This window comes from Protopterus annectens, chromosome 1.part1 (assembly GCF_019279795.1).
Source record: "Protopterus annectens isolate FY-2018-M chromosome 1.part1, PAN1.0, whole genome shotgun sequence".
Taxonomy (NCBI): domain Eukaryota; kingdom Metazoa; phylum Chordata; order Ceratodontiformes; family Protopteridae; genus Protopterus; species Protopterus annectens.
The window spans coordinates 423514034-423532692 of NC_056726.1; the positions used below are offsets into that span (position 1 = coordinate 423514034).

General features: G+C 44.0%; 1 protein-coding gene across 1 annotated transcript in view; it reads left to right on the plus strand.

Moving 5' to 3' along the window:
* Positions 1–18659, plus strand: part of LOC122805432 (E3 ubiquitin-protein ligase TRIM39-like) — a 331955-nt gene that overhangs the window by 234300 nt on the left and 78996 nt on the right. Inside the window, exons 4-5 of the mRNA XM_044075575.1 lie at positions 5365–5387; positions 5479–5597. Coding sequence (XP_043931510.1) covers positions 5365–5387; positions 5479–5597 — 142 coding nt within the window. The remainder of the gene's footprint in view (positions 1–5364; positions 5388–5478; positions 5598–18659) is intronic.

Below are 18659 nucleotides of genomic sequence, written 5' to 3' on the forward strand. Positions count from 1 at the left end.
AGACTGGCCAAGGCAACATTGGTACCCATTACTGAGGAGCATGTCTCGAGAACAAATATGGCCCCTACCCCTTGTTCCCCTGCTGTTAACACAGAACAACTTCAAAACCCTACATCCAAACCTGAAAACACTGCAGCTAGCTGCCTGGAGCATTGCATAAGACCAAATAACCCAGATTTATCTCAAAGGGTTCGACATTATCTTGGAGGCTCGCAGACCCTCAACAAGAGAAAAAATATTCAGCAAAATGGAAAAGATATCTCATTTGGAGTACTGCAAAAGGAGAAAATGTGGCACTGGTAAACATAGCTAACGTCCTGGAGTACTTGGCAGAGCTCTTCCACAACGGCCTGTCCTATTCTTCCATTAAGATTCATGCATCAGCTATTTCAGCAGCATACAACTTGGATCCTCCAGTCTTCTCACATCCTCTACTCAGGCAGTTTCTGAGAGGACTTAAAAACGTAAAACCACCTAGGAAGCCACCATTGCCAGCATGGGACTTGAACTTTGTGCTAGAAAAGTTGACACTCCCTCCTTTCGAGCCAGCAGCAACAGCAGAATTACAGTACTTATCATGGAAAACTGCTTTCCTGCTTGCAATCACTTCAGCAAGAAGGGTATCCGAGCTACAGGCATTAATGGCAGTACAGCCCTTCCTGATCTTTCATCAAGATAGTGTCCATGAGAACTAATCCTACTTTTATGCCAAAGGTGGTATCCAGGGTATCTTTAAATCAAGCTATCCACCTACCTACATTCTTCCCCAACCCACAGAACAGGGGAGAGACTTTTGCATACCTTGGATGTACATAGACAATTACGTTACTACCTGGACAGGACCAAGATCAATAGAAAAACTGACCAGCTACTGGTAGCATATGCAACAGGAAGGGAAGGAAAAGCAATTTCGAAACAGACAATCTCTAAGTGGATAGGAAATTGCATTAGATTTTGTTATTCCTACCATGGGAAGAAAACTCCAGAAAACATCAGGCCTCACTCTACAAGGGCTACAGCCACTACCACAGCTTTTTTACGAGGAGTGGCTACCAAAGACATTTTAGAGGCTGCTACTTGGAGCTCCGTGCATACATTTGCCAAGCATTATAATTTACCTTTATACTCCAGATCCCGAGCAGGTTTTGCCACTGCTGTTTTGCAAGGGATCTTAACTACACCATAATCTTATTTCTCCTCCTCCCCAGTTTGGCTATGGTATTCTACCCATTTGTAAGGACTGCAGATGCATCCTTGAAGGACATAGTACAGTTTTGTACCTACCATAAATGTAGATGTCCGATAGGCATGCATCTGCAGTCAGGATTACCCACCCTCCTTCCCCTCTGTGGTACTCCTAGGGTATTTGCCCATCTTCTAGCTAGCTGGGGGAATCTATTATGGTGTATTTGTTTGTATATATGTACATACATGCTTATTTTTGGTTTGCTCTCTACTATTTGGAACCATTTGCATTTATCCAAAGTTAGCCTTCCTAGAGGGCACCTGGCATCTGGGGCAAGAAACACTGAGGAAAATGGCGTCGGCTGATGCCTTTATACCTGAAGAACTGCAGCTATGACGTCTGGTGAAGTGCGACACCAGCCGAGGCCAGACCCAGACTTTGGAATCCGGCCGACCGAAGGGCTGCCTGACGACAGGACAACCCATTTGTAAGGACTGCAGATGCATGCCTATTGGACATCTACATTTATGGTAGGTACAAAACTGTACTTTGCAGCACCTGACATTTGTAAAGAACCTTCTAACCTCCCTGGGGTACCCCATCAATGAAAAGAAGTCAAAACTAGTCCCCAGTCAAAAGATTGTGTTCTGGGAGCAAGCTTAGACATGGCATCCCAGATGGCATTCCTTGCTCCAGAAAAACAAACCTATCTGACAGGCTACTTCACTCAATTATTTGACAGGCTACTTCACTCAATTGGCCACCAGAACCCAGCTATCCACAAGGAAAATCATGCAGGCCCTAGGGTTCATGGCCTCTTGCATTCTACTAATTCCATATGCCAGACTCCATATGAAGAAACTTCAGTGGTACTTAAAAAGTCTTTGGTTCCAACATTCTCAGGATTTGGAAACACCTGTCATACCTTGTCTAAGGACAGAGTTTCTTTGGTGGGCAGCAGCATACAACCACAACAAGGGACTTCCTTTAATCAACCCCCTGCCACCCAGACTCTAACCACAGACGCATCAGTCTATGCTTGGGGGCATATCTGGATGACAAGTGCATTCAGGGCCACTGGAGCCCAAGTCAGATTCATCTGCACATCAACCAGAAAGAGATGCTAGCTGTTCAGCACGCTCTGACAGCTTTCAAATCCCTACTCTCACCAGGACCTCTGCTAATAAAAACAGACAATACCGCAGTTATGTGGTACATCAACAAGCAGGGGGGGAACCCACTCTGCAGGCTAGCCATGGCCCTGTTGAACAAGGTCTTGGACATGCAGGTTCATCTGCAAGCTCAATTCCTGCCAGGCAAACAAAATTCTCTGGCATACGACTTAAGCAGAAATCTCTTAGACCCATGCGAGTGGCAATTAGACCCCAGCACCTTCAGCCTACTAACCCTGAAATGGGGGGACCCCAGAGGTGGACCTTTTTGTCTCCCCCTACAATCACCAGCTCAGCAAATTCTGCACTAGGATACTCCTTCACAGTACGGCCTGGAAAGTGAATGCCCTATCCTTCCAGTGGGTAAACCTCTTTAATCTATGCATTTCCTCCTCTGCCTCTTCTCACAAGAATATTACTCAAGATAAGACAGGGCAAACAAAGGGCAATCCTGATTGTCCCAGACCCTGACCACGCCAGCACTGGTACCCACTACTGCGCAGCCTGTCATTGGTGCCACTCTGGCACCTACCCCAGATCCCAACCCTCCTCACCCAACAGGAGGGACAGATCCTGCATCCACAACTGCAAACCCTGAATCTTGCAGCCTGGCTTATTCCGTGAATTCTCCCTCAGCGACCAGCCTAAGCAAGCAGGTGCTGGACGTCATTCTTGAAGCCAGGAGACCCAGTACAAGAAATCCTATGCTAAGTGGAAAAGGTATTGTTCCTGGATTCATTCTAAAGGAGAGGACACAGCACTTCCCTCCTTACCTTTAATCCTGGATTACCTAGCAGATCTACTCCACAGAAGCATATCCTTCTCCATTAAGATCCATGTCTCTGCCATCTCGGCTCATTATACCACTGAGCCGCCTCTCTTCTCTCAGCCTCTCGTCAAGCAGTTCCTGAGAGGGGTAAACAACCTAAGGCCATCAAGGAGAGCACCCACCCTACTTGGGACCTTAACTTTGTACTGGAAAAGCTCACGCTACCCCCCCCTTTGAGCCTGCAGCGTTAGCAGAATTAAAATTCCTATCTTGGAAAACAGCCTTGCTTCTGGCCATCACTTCAGCTAGAAGAGTGTCTGAGCTACAAGCACTTATGGCTGTGGAACTCTTCATTATTTTTCATGCTGACAGCATCTCCCTCAGGACTAACCCTTCCTTTATGCCAAAAGTGGTGTCCAGTGTGGCTCTCAACCAGTCTATCAATTTGCCAACCTTCTTCCCTAATCCTCAAAATAAATGGGAAAGGATCCTGCACTCCTTGAACATGCACAGGCAGCTCAGATTCTACCTGGATAGTACTAAAGCCTTCAGGAAGTCTGACCAGTTACTAGTCAGTTTTACACCAGGGGCAGAGGGCAAGGCCATTTCAAAACTAAGTTTCCAAATGGATAGCACACTATCCATTTCTGCTACAAATACTATGGGAAATCAACCCCTCAGTGGGTCAGAACACATTCCACTAGGACAACTTCAACTTCTACCTCTACAGCATTCCTTCGGGAAGTTCCTACCAAGGACATTCTGGAAGCTGCTACCTGGAGTTCTGTACACACTTTCACCAAGCATTACCACCTACCTATCTTTTCCAAATCCAGGGTGGGTTTTGCAACTGCAGTCCTGCAGGGCATACTAGCCAGCCCCAACGCTTCTTGACTGCCTCCATCTTTTCTTCAGCTTTGGGAATCAACCCAAGTGTGATGACTGCAACAGTGAAACGCAAAGAACATAGTACAGTTGTGTAAACTTGCCATAAATGAAGATGTTAGTGTATTCACTTATGCAGTTGTGGTTTCCCACCCTCCAGCCCCCTTCTTTCTCACTCTCTCGCCTTTGTCTATTACTCGCCCTTTAATGGGTTATATTGGTATTTAAGTTTTACTGGTGGTGTTTTTCCCTTTGTAACTTTGCTCCCTATATGGGGGGCTCCTGACATTTGGGGCAAGAAAAACTGATGTAATGTCGTTGGTTGCCTGTTTTTATACCCCTGGCAACCTGACTGTACTGAAGCGACAGCAACCGACGCAGAAATATTAAGTCTCTGGTATTCGGGACGACAGAGGGCTACCTGCAGGCAGATAACCCAAGTGTGATGACTGCGACAGTGAATACAGTCAAGCATCTACATTTATGGTAAGTGTACACAACTGTACTTTTGAAGTAGTCTAAATTAGAATAGTGTTCTTAAGCCATCCATCTACATTAGAACAGTTTTGTGAAGCGGTATTGATCACTTGTATGTTAAGTTCCTGTGAAAGAGTTCATCAAAAGTGGACCTCTTAGTCCCGAGATCACTGCCAGCTGATAATTTGCAGCCTCAGAGATTGTTTTAGGGAGCATAATGCAAAACTGGATAAATCAAGATCCTGAATGGTACTCTTCAGCAATACCTTCAAACACTGGGGTTTAGTATTTCGGTGGTAATGTGCCAGGAGCTCAGTTTTGTGCACAAGAAAACGTGCTTATTTCTTGATTGGTTGTTAGCTTGGCAAACTGTGACCTTTTATGGGCCCTTTTCAGTCACATCATACAGCAAAATGGCAGTGTTAAATGCATTGTACCTGCAAACATGAAGTGAACTTTCCCCACTGCACACAGACAATATTCAGAGGTCAGACTTCACTACTCTGCCACTGTGCCTTAAATGATGCATCTTGTGTTCAACAAAGTTACTTTATGAATTGTGTATCATTTTTATAAGTGTATGACAGTGAAGAGTGGTGTGAAGTTCTGTACTGAACATGGCTTTGTAAAGGAACAAACAATGGAATTGTTTAGTAAATGAGTCACTGAAGATCTGCTTAAACAGGATGGGATTGTGCAAAATAGAGTATGTTTTAGGAATACATTGTGCTAATAAATGACACTCTTAAATCTCTTTTTGTGCTGTAATGTGCAGGAAATGCATTCATATCCACTAAGCAGTAACTTTACCCAGTAAAATAAGTGTGGTGAATTCAGTTTGTCTTTTTCTAAATATTACTTCATTTTTTTTGCAGGATATCCATGGCATTCTGAATAGGTATGTCTGCCATTAAATACTTGATATTTATATCACAGTTAAGTTTTTTTTTTTGTTTTGTAATTAAAACCACATTGCATTTTCCTTGTAGGACTGGCTTTGATTTACGGTTACCAGAAGAACAAACGGCTGCATTTCCAATTCATGCATTTAGTATTCCCCCTTACTATTTAATATGGAAGAAAATAAAAAGACAATTCAGTCCACCAGGTAATGTTGATTTGTTGTATAACTACTACTACCCAGTTGTTTGGTGTGTCCTGAGTAAAAATGCATGTGTAGCAGAGAGTACAGTTTAGTATACCTGCTGCAATGGTATGTGTACACCTTTGTACATCTGTTTATTGTGCATGCTTGTGCACTTGTAACAGTTTGTAATGTAGATGGATGCATGTACTTGTTTGTAAATTTTTTTTTTTTTTTTGCATGAGTCAGTTCATCTGTGTATGTGCAACTAAAAAAGGGAAGGTGTTTGAGAATTTGAGACGTCCTTTAGTATTGTATGCAGACAGTTTGTAGTGCAACATGGAGACTTGTGAACCTCATATGTATTTTAAAGTATTTTTCTTTTCCCAGCTAGTGCTCATTCGTAAGGATGAGCATATTTCATAGGCGGTCTGTATATTGAATATTTCCATTTATTTATATATATATATATATATATATATATATATATATATATATATATATATATATATCTTACCAGTGAATCGTACGTAGTACAGATAAACATTAATAAGGATACAGCCGTTAAATTACTGTCCAGTTCTAGCTGTGATTATCGGGGGGGGGTTGTATGCCAAAATGTTCTTTATGTAATATGTGCTTCATTGTAGTTAAGGAAAGAAAACGGACAACTGTGCATATAATTAAACTACAATTATACAAACAATGCTTAGCAAGTTATATTGCAACACTGACCAGTTGCTGAATGTTGTCTAGCATGACAAAATCACTGAACGTTATTTTTCAAGTAGAAAAAAGTGTTGCCATACTTGTAGTAAAATATAATGGTTCAAAACAAATGGCTAAACATTGGAGACGAGCCAGACTGTTGTTGTGTACAGGAAATGGAAGAAAGCTTGAGGATTTAAAGGAAATGTAGTTCAGCAGTAGTCAATGAAAAATATCTCATACTTAATAGCAAAGTAATAAATCCATAGTTTAATTGGATATGCAGTTTGTTATAAAAAGAGTTGTAGAAAGGAACTAAATGTTAAACGTTTAAGCATCAGCTGTCCAGAAAAGAATAATGGGACAGTTATAAAAAAAAATGTAATTTTAACACATTCTTGGATTATGAAGTTTTTACTTAACATAGCAATAGTTTGTTTTGGTGGGGATTTTGCCACCTGCTCTCCTAGTCTGTCATTTTTTGTTTAGTCTTTAGAAAATTGACACAGCAGGGAAGAATATGTACAGTGAAAAAACTATTTTGATGAGAACCTTTACCTCAAGACCTTGCTTGTAAACCACAAATGGTAAGAACAGAGTACTAGTCCAGAGTAGAAAGTGTCCAGCAGAAACATACTTCCATTTTTTCCCTTTTCAGTCTTCACCCATCATGTTCCACTGAGCTGTAAATCTGGGAGAGTGTAAATTACATTTTTTTTATCTAATGTATACATACATACAAGTGCTATTCTCTCAATTGTAGTGCTTTTGACCAAAGATGAGTAAAGCTGTTTGTAGTTGAGTAGTTCAACTGTTTTTTGTGCTGCTTAACAACAGGACATTAAGTATTTTCTTAAAATCACACTTATGCTGCTTATCTGTATTAATAAATTTAATATAATTCTCTCTTTAACAGTTATCAGTTGTACATAGGATATGGGGCATTTGTGTCCACATATTCTCCTGTAGAAGTTAGCAAGAAGCACTGCATTATCAACTCCATTTTCTAACAAAAGATTCCTCTCCTAGTGTACTGAAAACAGGATTTGTTTTCGTGTTTCGCTGTTGCAGTCATTACATTTGGGTTATCTGCTTGCAGGTAGCCCTCAGTCGACCTGATTAACAAAGTCCTGGGTCCTGCGTCGGTTGCTGTCCTTTCTTCCATGACGTCAGGGGTATAAAACATGCAGCCAACACCATTACATCAGTCTTTCTTGCTGTGCGGTGCCCGAAGCAGAAGCAGTTCGCAAGTGCCGGTCGGCTGACACCTGAAATTTTCGTTTCTGAGTTTCAGAACCGAAGTCTTCAACTAAAGCCAAGTACTCCGTTGGGGAAACTTTTTCTTGCTCCTTACCGATGTCAGTAAAAGTTAATAATTGCCTTACTTGTGGAAAGCAAATACCTCAAAGATTTTCATTCGTACTGTATTCCTTGCCTAGGTCCTGACCACGATGTACCTTGCTGTCGGTTTTGTGCTTTATTTAATCAGCGCATTATCTGTCTGTATATTTTCGCCTTTAAATATTTCGGTTCTCTGTTTAATTATCCAGAAATGTCATCGGTTAGCCATCCGACTACTGGGATTCCGAAAAAATGCAAACAAAGACAGAGGCAGGCCGCCGAGGTCCAAAACTGCCGACGCTTCTAAGCCAGTCGCCGGTACTCAGTGAGGTGCTTTCGCAGTCCCTAATGCCCACTGCTTCTGATTCCAGTATTTAAACTGATTTTAACTGTGTTGCAGGAATATTAACTGAACTGAAGTTTTGACTCTGCTCTTCAGTTAGTCCCACCCACCCTCCCTGTTTTTGTTTTGGTGTTCATCTTAGTGGCCTTGAAACTGCCCGCCCCTCTTGTAAATTTGTGTTTGGATACTCCTCCTGGGCCCATCTCATTTGCTCACTCAACTGAATGCAGTGAGATCATATTCTGATTTCAGGCACTCTACTGTGTACAAAGAGAGCATCTGGGAAACGGGGGAAAAAAAATTTAAGCTAGTTTCCTGCCTTTCCTGTTAAGTGGTATAGACTATTTGTAGGCTTCTGAGCCCCCAAGCCCTTCTGTGTTGGAGGGAAGCCTTCTAGCTTAGTTTTTTTTTTCTTATAACTAGCCAGTTTTCTAGTTTCAGCACTCAAATCTGTTTCTTTGATCTCAGCACTTGTTCAGAAAAAAAAAATTTCATCTGCTTTACTGTACTTGTGTTTCTACCTACTTTATTTTACTTTTGCATCATCTTAAAAAGTACTCAGTTGTATTTATTACTGCTTGGTGTAACTCTTAAGCCTTTTGGTTTAAACACTTGGGCTTCGGACCAGTTGTTTTGCACTGAGGGTTTGTGGTTTGCACTGTAGTGGCAGAACAGGTCGCTTACATCCTTCTAGGTTGGGATCTGCTGATTGAGGTTGAGGGCTCAGTGTCTGTTATTCTAAAAGTGTATTAATTCTGGTTTAAGCACTTGGGCTTTCAGGCCAGTTATTTTACATTAAGAGGGTTCGGGGTCTGCACACTTGTGGGAGGAGAGTCTGGACTCTGCCCTTCTGAGCTGGGAAGTTCTGGTTAAAGGCTTATAGTGCATGCATATCTGAACTGCTTCTTACTGAGGTTGGTGCGCCTTGTTTGCTGTGGCATAGACTGGATTCGGGCCTGCTGGATCTAGCTTTGTTTGTGTAACTTGAGCACTAATCCAGGCATTATCTAAAGTATTCAATTGTATTTATTACTGCTTGGTAGTAACTTGATAAGTGTAGCTATCATTCTAAGTCTTTTGGATTAAGCACTTGGGCTTCAGACCAGTTGTTTTACATTAGGAAGGTTTGTGGCATGCACTGTGGTGGCAGGACAGGTAGCTTTCTTCCTTCTAAGTTGGGAACTGCTGATTGAGAGCCCAGTGTCTGTTGTTCTTAGTGTATTAGTTCTGGTTTAAGCACTTGGGCTTCAGGCCAGTTATTTTACATTACGAAGGTTCGTGGTCTGCACTCTTGTGGGAGAAGAGGCTCGACTCTGCCCTTCTGAGCTGGGAATTTCTGGTTAAAGGTTTATAGTGCCTGAATATTTGAACTGCATCTTACTGAAATTGGTACACCTTGTTTGCTGTAGCATAGACTAGATCCAGGCCTGCTGAATCTAGCTTTGTTTATATGCTTGTTTGTTTGCTTGTTATTTCCCTGGAATGCTAATTCCACCTAGTACGCGGATTCTCAGCACTTCTGTGGATCACTAGTGATATCTGCATTGCTTACTGTACTTATTTCCTTGTTTCACTTGAAAGAAAGTTACTGTTTGTCGTTTTTGCATTTAAGTTACCTGCAACACATTGCACTTAAGTTACCTGGCACTTGCTCACTAAAGCAATTGTATAAGTCAGCACTAAAAATTAAAAGCACTACACCCTCACTCCCCACTGGCCCTTGTTTTCAATTATAAAGGAATTCCCAATGTTATTCTAGCATGTCCAAAGTTCAGTTGTCAATCTCCTCTCCGGTCCAGCTAGTGAATCTGGGAATCTTGAGGCAATGTTACAACTGCCTCATGTACACAGACAACCCTCCCCTCCTCCCAACAAATTCCAACATATGTGAGAGATGCAACCATATAGCCAAACTGGAGGCTAAGCTCTCTCAACTCAGTACTGGCATAACCAGTCAGGAGAAGGAAACCACACTCACTACAATTCCAGTCTCACATAGACCTAACACGACAGCAAACCAAACCCATAATCACACAAAAACATACGTCAGCAAACCAAACCCATAATCACACAAAAACATACTCTGAGGCTCTAAATAAAGATCTGCCTAAGCAGCAGAGACCTCCAAAGCAGACACCCAAGCAACCGCTACCCCAAAACAAAACACGTGCAACACATCTCACAAAGCCAGTGTGCCGAACAGTCACAGCCCTTAAGACTAAACAACACGCCTGATACACTTGTAATGGGTGACTATCGTCAGGCACACTGACGTCCCGCTCACCAGGCTGAACAAGGAGAGGGTCACGGTGAGCAGCCTGTCGGGCGCTAGGATCCACCACATAACACAAACACTCAGGTCACTCCAAGGCAAGTACAAATATGACTCAGTCATTGTCCATGCTGGCGTGAATGACCTGAGACGTACCTCCCTGGACGACATGACATAGAGGAGCTCTCTGAGCATGTAGCCCAGGCTGGTATGACCCTGACCTTGAGTAGCATCTTACCCTCACCAAGAATGATGCCACAATATGAAGACAAGATGATCAATTTCAACAATTGGCTTAAGTACTGGTGCCATTCAAAGGGTATCCAGTGCCTGTCAGCTTGGGATGATATGCTCGACAAGCCACGATGCTTCACTAGGGACGGCTTGCACCTGTCACCCCTGGGCTTTCGGATATTGGCAAAGGCTGTTGCTACCCCCATAGTGCCTTTTTTAGGCAAGGCTCAAAAGACAAACCACCTCCATAGGTATCACAAGGGATAAGAAACTGAGTAATGCTACTCAACACCAGAAGTCTAAACCTCAAGATGCACGCACTCGAAACTCTCCTTAGCATGAAGAACATAGATATCTGTGCAGTAACAGAAACCTTGTTCAGGGCTCCCGAGAGCACCCCAGCACTACCAGGTTATACCTCATACCATGCTTTTCGGCCCCAAAACTTGGACCGAACCACAAAAGGAGGGGGAGTATCGATATTCATCAAAGATACCCACACCTCCAGGTTGGTGGCAAAGCACGACTCATCAGAGACTATCCATGTGCAACTAACAGTGGGTAAAACTGCCTTCCAGTTTATAGCCTGCTACAGACCACCCTCCCAAACCCAGGAACCCCACTCAGCCTTCCTGAGAACACTGGAAAATATGAAGGTCTCTCCAAACACCATTATAATTGGGCGACTTCAACTACCCAAACATAGACTGGGAGCATTACTCTAGCTCCAACACCCTAGCCCAAAGGTTCCTAGAATTTATAAACTCAAATGCTATGGAACAACTTGTTACCACTCCCACAAGAGGGGGTAACATACTGGACCTGATAATCACCAACATGGGTACTGTATGCTCCAGACCAGAAGTGTATCCCTCACTGGTAAGATCAGACCATAAACTAATCTCACTGGATATTCACATCCCGACCCCACCCCCTGCCCAGAAAACCACAGTGAAAAACTTCTCTAAAGCAAATTTCACACTCCTCAAAACAGTGGTGGAATCCTTAAAAGCCCCCGGGCCTGTGGAAAATACGGCCCAGACCGCAGAATCCTTTATAAACGCATTCTATGAACACCTTCAGCAATGCATGGATCATACGATCCCAAATAAAACCAAGACCCAATCCTCCAAAGGCAGACATCCTGTCTGGTGGACCCCAGCCATAAACAAACTATACAATAGAAGGAGGAAGCTACTAAATGAAATCCCAAAAAGGGAAGGCATCACTGATCAGTATTAGCAAAAACCTACGGGCACTCATAAAATTGTCTAAGGCCAGCTTCGAGAGACAAATTGCACATGACACTAAGGATAATCACAAGGCTTTCTTTAGTTATGTTAGGAACCTGGGTGGTAATTCCCAGATATGCTCAGAATTAGTCCAAAATGACAAAAACTACACCGAACCCACAGACATTGCCAACATCCTAGCTGACAGGTTCAGTGCAAACTCCCCCCCCCCCACCAAAAGGGCAAATATCTATCCCAGCAGAATGCTGCCCCCCTGACATCTCAGATGCTCAGGTAACAGCCGCCCTCTCCAAAGCAAAAAACACAGCATCAATGGGACCAGACTGTGTCCCGGGCTGTGTTCTACATGAACTCCAAGAAGAGCTAAACCCAAACATAAAACTACTGTTCAATCTCTGCCTTTACTACAGGATATGTGCCCAAAGAGTGGCGTACAGCAACAGTGGTCCCTCTCCATAAAGGTGGTGCCTCAACAGATCCTGGAAACTATTGCCCCATAAGCCTGACTAGCTTGGTCTGCAAAGCTATGGAAAGGATCATCATGGACCTCATAAATAAAGATATTGGGGACCTACAGACACTGGATCTTACCCAGTTCGGCTTTAAGGGCAGATCCTGCCTCTTAAACCTGGTTGATTTCTTTGAAACAGTCACCAAGGCCATTGACTAGGGGAAGGTGGTCCAGACAGCCTACCTGGACCTTGCAAAAGCCTTTGATACAATACCCCACTCTGGCATTATAGATAAGCTCACCAGCTTAAATATAAACCCCTATGTCACTAGATGGATTGCAAACTGGCTGAAGGACAGAACCCACATGGTTAGAAGTGTTGGAGCCATGTCAGACTCCAAACCAGTTACAAGGGGTGTCCCACAAGGCTCGGTCCTGGGACCTCTCTTGTTCGGTATATATTTCTCGGAGGTACAGGCCAACACGGAAGGACTGTGGCTGACCAAGTTCGCGGATGACTGCAAACTGGTGCCATAATCTACTCTCCAGCCGACACAAGCATCCTCCAAAAGGGCCTCATAGAAACAGACAACTGGTGCCTGAGCCATGGCCTCAAGCTAAATGCCCAAAAGTGTATAGTCATCCCCTTTGGCAAATTCAAAATGCCCACAAATTACCACATGGGTGGTAATCCATTAAGTACAGAAGAAGTAATTGGGGACCCAAGTTGATAGCAATCTCTCATTTGACAACCACGTGGCCAAAGTGGTTAGAAAAACATTTTATATAGCCCACCTAATCATGAAGGGATTCACATCTAGATCAGGGGAGGTCATCGTGCCTCTTTACTCATCCCTCATCAGGCCCATAATTGAGTACAATGCCCCCTTTGGGATGTATCTTACCAGACACCTGCAGCAACTGGAAAGACCCCAAAAGTACCTCACCAAGAGGATCAAAGGGCTCAAACAGATGCCATATGCTGCCCGGTTAAAGAAACTCCAGCTCTACTCCGTGGCATACCGCCTGTGCAGAGGCGATCTGTGCCTGACGTATAAAGCCATGTCCAACCTGGAATTAATGGACATACTGCACCTCAGAAAATCCAAATCCCATCGAGCTACGCGCTCGAGAGACTTGAACCTCAGCACTGAAATAAATAGGACGTGCTGGAGGGACTGATTCATAACCCAGAGTCTCCCTTCACTCTGGAATAAAATCCCAGTCCAGGTTAGGCAGTGTCCCTCATTGACTCTCCAAGAGGAATCTTGAGTGTATGGGAGATCGTAGGTTTACCCTGGGTATCACTTCTGTCTCACTGTTAGACAGAGGCACAGTATACTAACCTCGAAAAAGGGCATAGCAAAATAAATTTAAAATGGGTAGCGAAAGCCAAACACATTCTGGCTAGGCTTATAAATGCCCTAGGGCAGATAGCCTAGTATGAACCTATGAACCTACTGATACCCATTCGGAGTCTGGTATGCTGTAAGATGCTTCCAACTATGGAACCCGCTGATGTCTCTACCTTGGATGGGTCTGGAGCTGCTGTGCAGGCATCGGCTTCTGAGGGTGTATTCAGGCCTACGGACTTGCATATTAAACCAAAGCATCCTTCTTTACTTAAGCCTAAATCTCTATCCATGTCTAAAAAAACCAATGCCCAGGCCACATTCTCAGGCCTGCAGGCCTAAAAAAACAAATAAGAATGGTTGAAGATATAGTAACTCTAATCAGGGGTAGCCAAACCAAGTTAGATTTTCTGAAGGCCTTTGTCCTGTCCAAATAGTAACGCAACTGTCTGTGAATGTCCAAAGAGTGAAGGAGTCTTTCCCCTTTATTCTGTGGGTTTGGATAAAAGGTGGGCAAGTGTATAGTTGGAGAGCCACACTAGAAACTACCTTTGGCAGGAAGGAAGGGTTGGTTCGTAAAGACACTCTGTCCTGATGGAAAATGAGGAAAGGTTCCACTGCCGTAAGCGCCTGTAGTTCTGAGACCCTGCATGCTGAGGTGATAGCCAGCAGCAGAGCTGTTTTCCATAAGTATTGTAGATCTGCTGAAAAGGCTGGTTCGAAAGGAGGTAGTGTTAGTTTTTCTAGAACAAAATTTAGATCCCAAGATGGAGTTGGTGGTTTTCTGGGGGGGGGGGGTCTTATTTTTTTTGCCCCTCTGTGAAAACTGCCTTAGTAAAGGGTGAGAGAAAATGGGAGGATCCGTATCATATTGAGCTGAAATTGCTGAAGCATGGATCTTTATAGACGAGAAAGAAAGTCCTTTGTGTAGCATCTCAGTTAAGTATTGGAGTATTTGTGGAATGTTTGGGATGCCAGGATCTAGGCCTCCGGCCTGGTTCCATGCACAAAATAGTTTCCATTTGTCTGAGTAAGTTTTTCTGGTGCTGGGCCTCCTGGCCTCCAGAATGACATTCAAGACGTCCTTTGAGAGAAGTGGTGTTTGATCATTTAAGGTATCTTCCATGCAGCTAGGTTTAAGGTCCTGAGTTGACACTGAAGGATCTGAGAGTTTTTTTTAGTTAAGAGCTTGGGGAATTGAGGTAAGATCCATGGAGGACTTTGAGCCATGTTTCATAGTAGTGGGTACCAGTGCTGACGTGGCCAGTACGGAGCAATGAGGATCATGTGTGGTCTGTCTGATCTGACTTTCAGTAGTACCTCGGTCTGTAGAGGCAGAGGAGGGAAGGCGGAGACTGACAATGCTGCCCAACTGAATGATAGGGCATTCACTTTCCAGTCCAGGGGATAAGTCCTTGTGCAAAATTTTTGTAGCTGGCAATTGCTGGTTGAGGCAAATAGATCTATGTCTGGTCTGGTGGTCCCCATCTTTGAATTATCATTGCAAATACTTGTGGGTGTAGTCTCCACTCGTGAGGATCTGTAAAATTTCTGCTTAATTCATCTGCCAATATGTTTTCCTTTCCTGGCAGGAGTTGTGCTTGCAATTGTACTTGGTAAGTTAATGCTGTGTTCCACAAGGCCATTGCCTGCCTGTATAATGGGTAGGAGTGTGTTCCTCCTTGTTTATGTACCACATTACTGTGGTGGTGTCTGTCCTTAGAAGTTGCCCTGGATGCAAGAGGTCCTTGAAGGCTGTTAGTGCATTTTGCACAGCTAGCATCTCCTTTTGATTGATGTGCAGATGCCTTTGGTTTGCAGACCATTTGCCCTGTATGCATTGTCCTCCCCAGGCATAGTCTGAATCTGTCAAGGTTTGCTTTGCTGGAGGTAAGACAAAAGGAAGAGACCCTTGTTTGCTTGGCATGCTTGAACCCACCATAGAAACTTTTTGAAGGCAGGGAATGACGGGTATACTTGCTTTGAGGCTGTGTTTGTGCTGGGACCATACACTTTTTAGGTACCATTGTAGTTTTCTCATATGCAGCTTTGCATATGCAATTAGTTGAATGCAGGATCCCATGTACCCCAATGCCTGCAGGAATTTCCTTGCAGTGAGCCAGGTAAAAGTTGCCATTTTTTGAAGTATTGAACCAGTTGTCTTTGCTTGTCTGGCGTGAGGTAAGCCATCTGGGCCGTTGTGTTCAAGCTGGCACCCAGGAAAATTATTTCTTGTGAGGGTATTAGTTTTGACTTTTTGTTTACTGTGTACCCCAGGCAACTTAGCAACTTTGTTATAAATGCCAGATGTTGTAGTAGGATGTCTTTGCTGTCCGCTTGGATCAGGCAGTCGTCTGGATAGATTTGTATTCCTCGTTTGCAATATGCAATTACTGATGCCAGGCATTTCGTGAATACTCTGGGCGCAGTAGATAAGCCAAAGGGCAATGCAGAGAATTGATAATGCGTTGTACCTGCCAAAAATCTGAGGTATCTTCTGCAATCTTATCTGATGGGGACATGCAAGTATGCCTCTTGGAGGTCCAAAGTTACCAGCCAAGACTCCTTGCCCAGCATGGGAAGAAGCTGCTGTAGTGTGAGCATTTTGAATTTGGGTATCTCCAGGTACGTGTTTATAATTGAAAGGTCTAAGATGGGTCTCCAGGCTTTGTCCTTTCTTGGTACTAGAAACCGTCTTGAGTAAAAATCTTGGCCTTGCTCTTTGGTAGTTACCTTTTGAATTGCTTTCATGTCCATGAGAGCTGTAACTTGTCTTTGTGCCTCTGCCCATTGGTTTGTTGGCAGATTTGGCATGCCTCTCATCCGTGGTAAAGTGTGAAAGTGAAATGTGTAGCCTCGGGTAATAATATCCAGAACCCATTTGTCCTTTGTTATGATGTGCCAGTTTTGTGTAAAAAGAGCCAGTTTTCCTCCTATAGGTGCTGCCTGGGCAATTTTGCCTGGCAGGCGAAGAGGAAATTCATTGAGTTTGCTTCCTGAAGGGTTGAGATCTGTCTTCTCCCCTTCTTTGAGTTGTTGCTTGCCATTGTTTAGGCCTGAAGGGACCTTGTGCCTGGCCTCTGCCCCTTTGGGGTCTGTCTGAAGCAGGAAAGGACCAGTTCTTTGGCCAGTTTCTGCTGAAGCGAGGAGGTTGTACCTGTAAAAAATCTTTTAACTGTTTGCATTGATTTTGCCTTTTCTTCCATTTTCTTTAAAACCTGCTCTGCTTTGACACCAAATAATGCATCCTTTTGCAGTGGAGCATCCAGTAGCTTTGCTTTGACATGTTCTGGTAAAGTCTGCTCTTTTAGCCAAGCCTGTCTACGTATCGCAGACCCTGTAACAGCTGCTCTGCATGAGGCCTCCAAAGAATCAAAACCACATTGTAGAGTACGTTTTCCTACCTGTTCTGCTGCATGTAACAAATCTTGCATCTCTTTGAAATCTGGATGATCTGTTTGAGGGATCATTTTCTGCTTTGCGTGAGCATATACTGCTGGTATTTAATCATGTGGAATTGGCAGTTTAATGCCCTCATGGCCAAAGTGGCAGACGTGTACACCTTTTTCCCCCATCTTTCTAATGCCCTGGAATCTCTTTCAGCAGGTAGTGGATTCTTAGCTGTAGAGGCCTTAACCCCTTTGGGACCCTGGCAAATGATTTCTGGGACCATGGGAAATCGTTTCTGGGTCTGCTGGAGGGTTTTATACAAAAACTTGAGTCAGGAACTTGATAGCATCTGTCTGGCTTAGCTGGTGCTGGTGGTAAGGAATCAGATTTAGACTAGATTTATTATAAACATCATCCAGAAACTGGAGAGATAGCTAGGGGTCTATGCTGAGGAAGAAGATACTCACGGAGTCTTTTCTTGGAATCAGAATAATCTTGGCCTTCCCAGTGGAAATTTTCTCTCGTGGTGTGCAGGGTTTCCCCAAAAGAAAAGTCCTCAGGAGGAGAAACAGAGGGGATAGACTCTTCAGCATCTGAGTCTTCGTAGGAAGGGAAGGGGTAATCCTGTTCCTCTGCTGAGGAAATGGATTCCTGATCAGAAGGATGGAATTCTTCCTCCAGTCTAAGCCTTTTGTCAGGAGGAGGTTGTGAACCTCTGATAAGGGTGATCAGGTCCTCCGCCATTTTGAGCATCTGTTTTTTAGGCATAGGGGCCTGCGTGGTCTCAGTACGGACCTCGGATGTCGGTCCTTATCTTTGCGTCTTTTGCTTAAAAGTACAGTTTTGTACCTACTATAAATGTAGATGTTCGAGTGCCAATACAGCTGCAGTCATAACAGATAGGTTCCACGTTTACGAACTTATTTCAGCCGAAGTCGTCTTTAAAGCTAAGTACCCCGTTGGGGAAACTTTTCTTGCCTCTGTCAGACAAAGTTAATAATTGCGTTTCTTGTGGGAAGCAAATACCGCATAAGGATTTCCACTTTCTGTATACCTTGCTTAGGCCCAGACCACGATGTCTCGGCCTGCCGTTTTTGTGCTAGGTTCAACAAGCGCACTATTAAGCGCCGGGCTGAGATCACCCTTCATTATTTTGGCAAAGAAATTAATTATATCATGTCGTCGGATACACCAACACCAGATGTTCATCGTGCATACAGCTGCAGTCATAACAGGTTCTCAAGCCGTCAGGCGGGTCCTCGGTCGGCCGAATTCCAAAGTTTAGGTCCGGCGTCGGTTGTCGTCGCTTCTTCCCTGAAGTCAGTGCGACAGGGGTATAAAGGAACCAGCCGACACCATTTTCATCAGTCTTTCTTGCCGCGCGGTGCCAGAAGCAGATGTCCTTCAAGGATGCATCTGCAGTCCTTACAAATGGATTGTCCTGTCGTCAGGCAGCCCCTCGGTCGGCCGGATTCCAAAGTCTGGGTCTGGCTTCGGCTGGTGTCGCACTTCACCCGACGTCATAGCTGCAGTTCTTCGGGTATAAAGGCATCAGCCGATGCCATTTTCCTCAGTCTTTCTTGCCGCGTGGCGCCCGAAGCAGAAGCTGTTGGCAAGTGCCGGTCGGTCAGATCCAGAGATTACTAATACCGAATACTACTTCGAAGACTTCTAAAAAGCTAAGTACCCCGTTGGGGACTCTTTCTTGCCTCAGCCGATGTCAGAAAAAGTGAATAACTGTT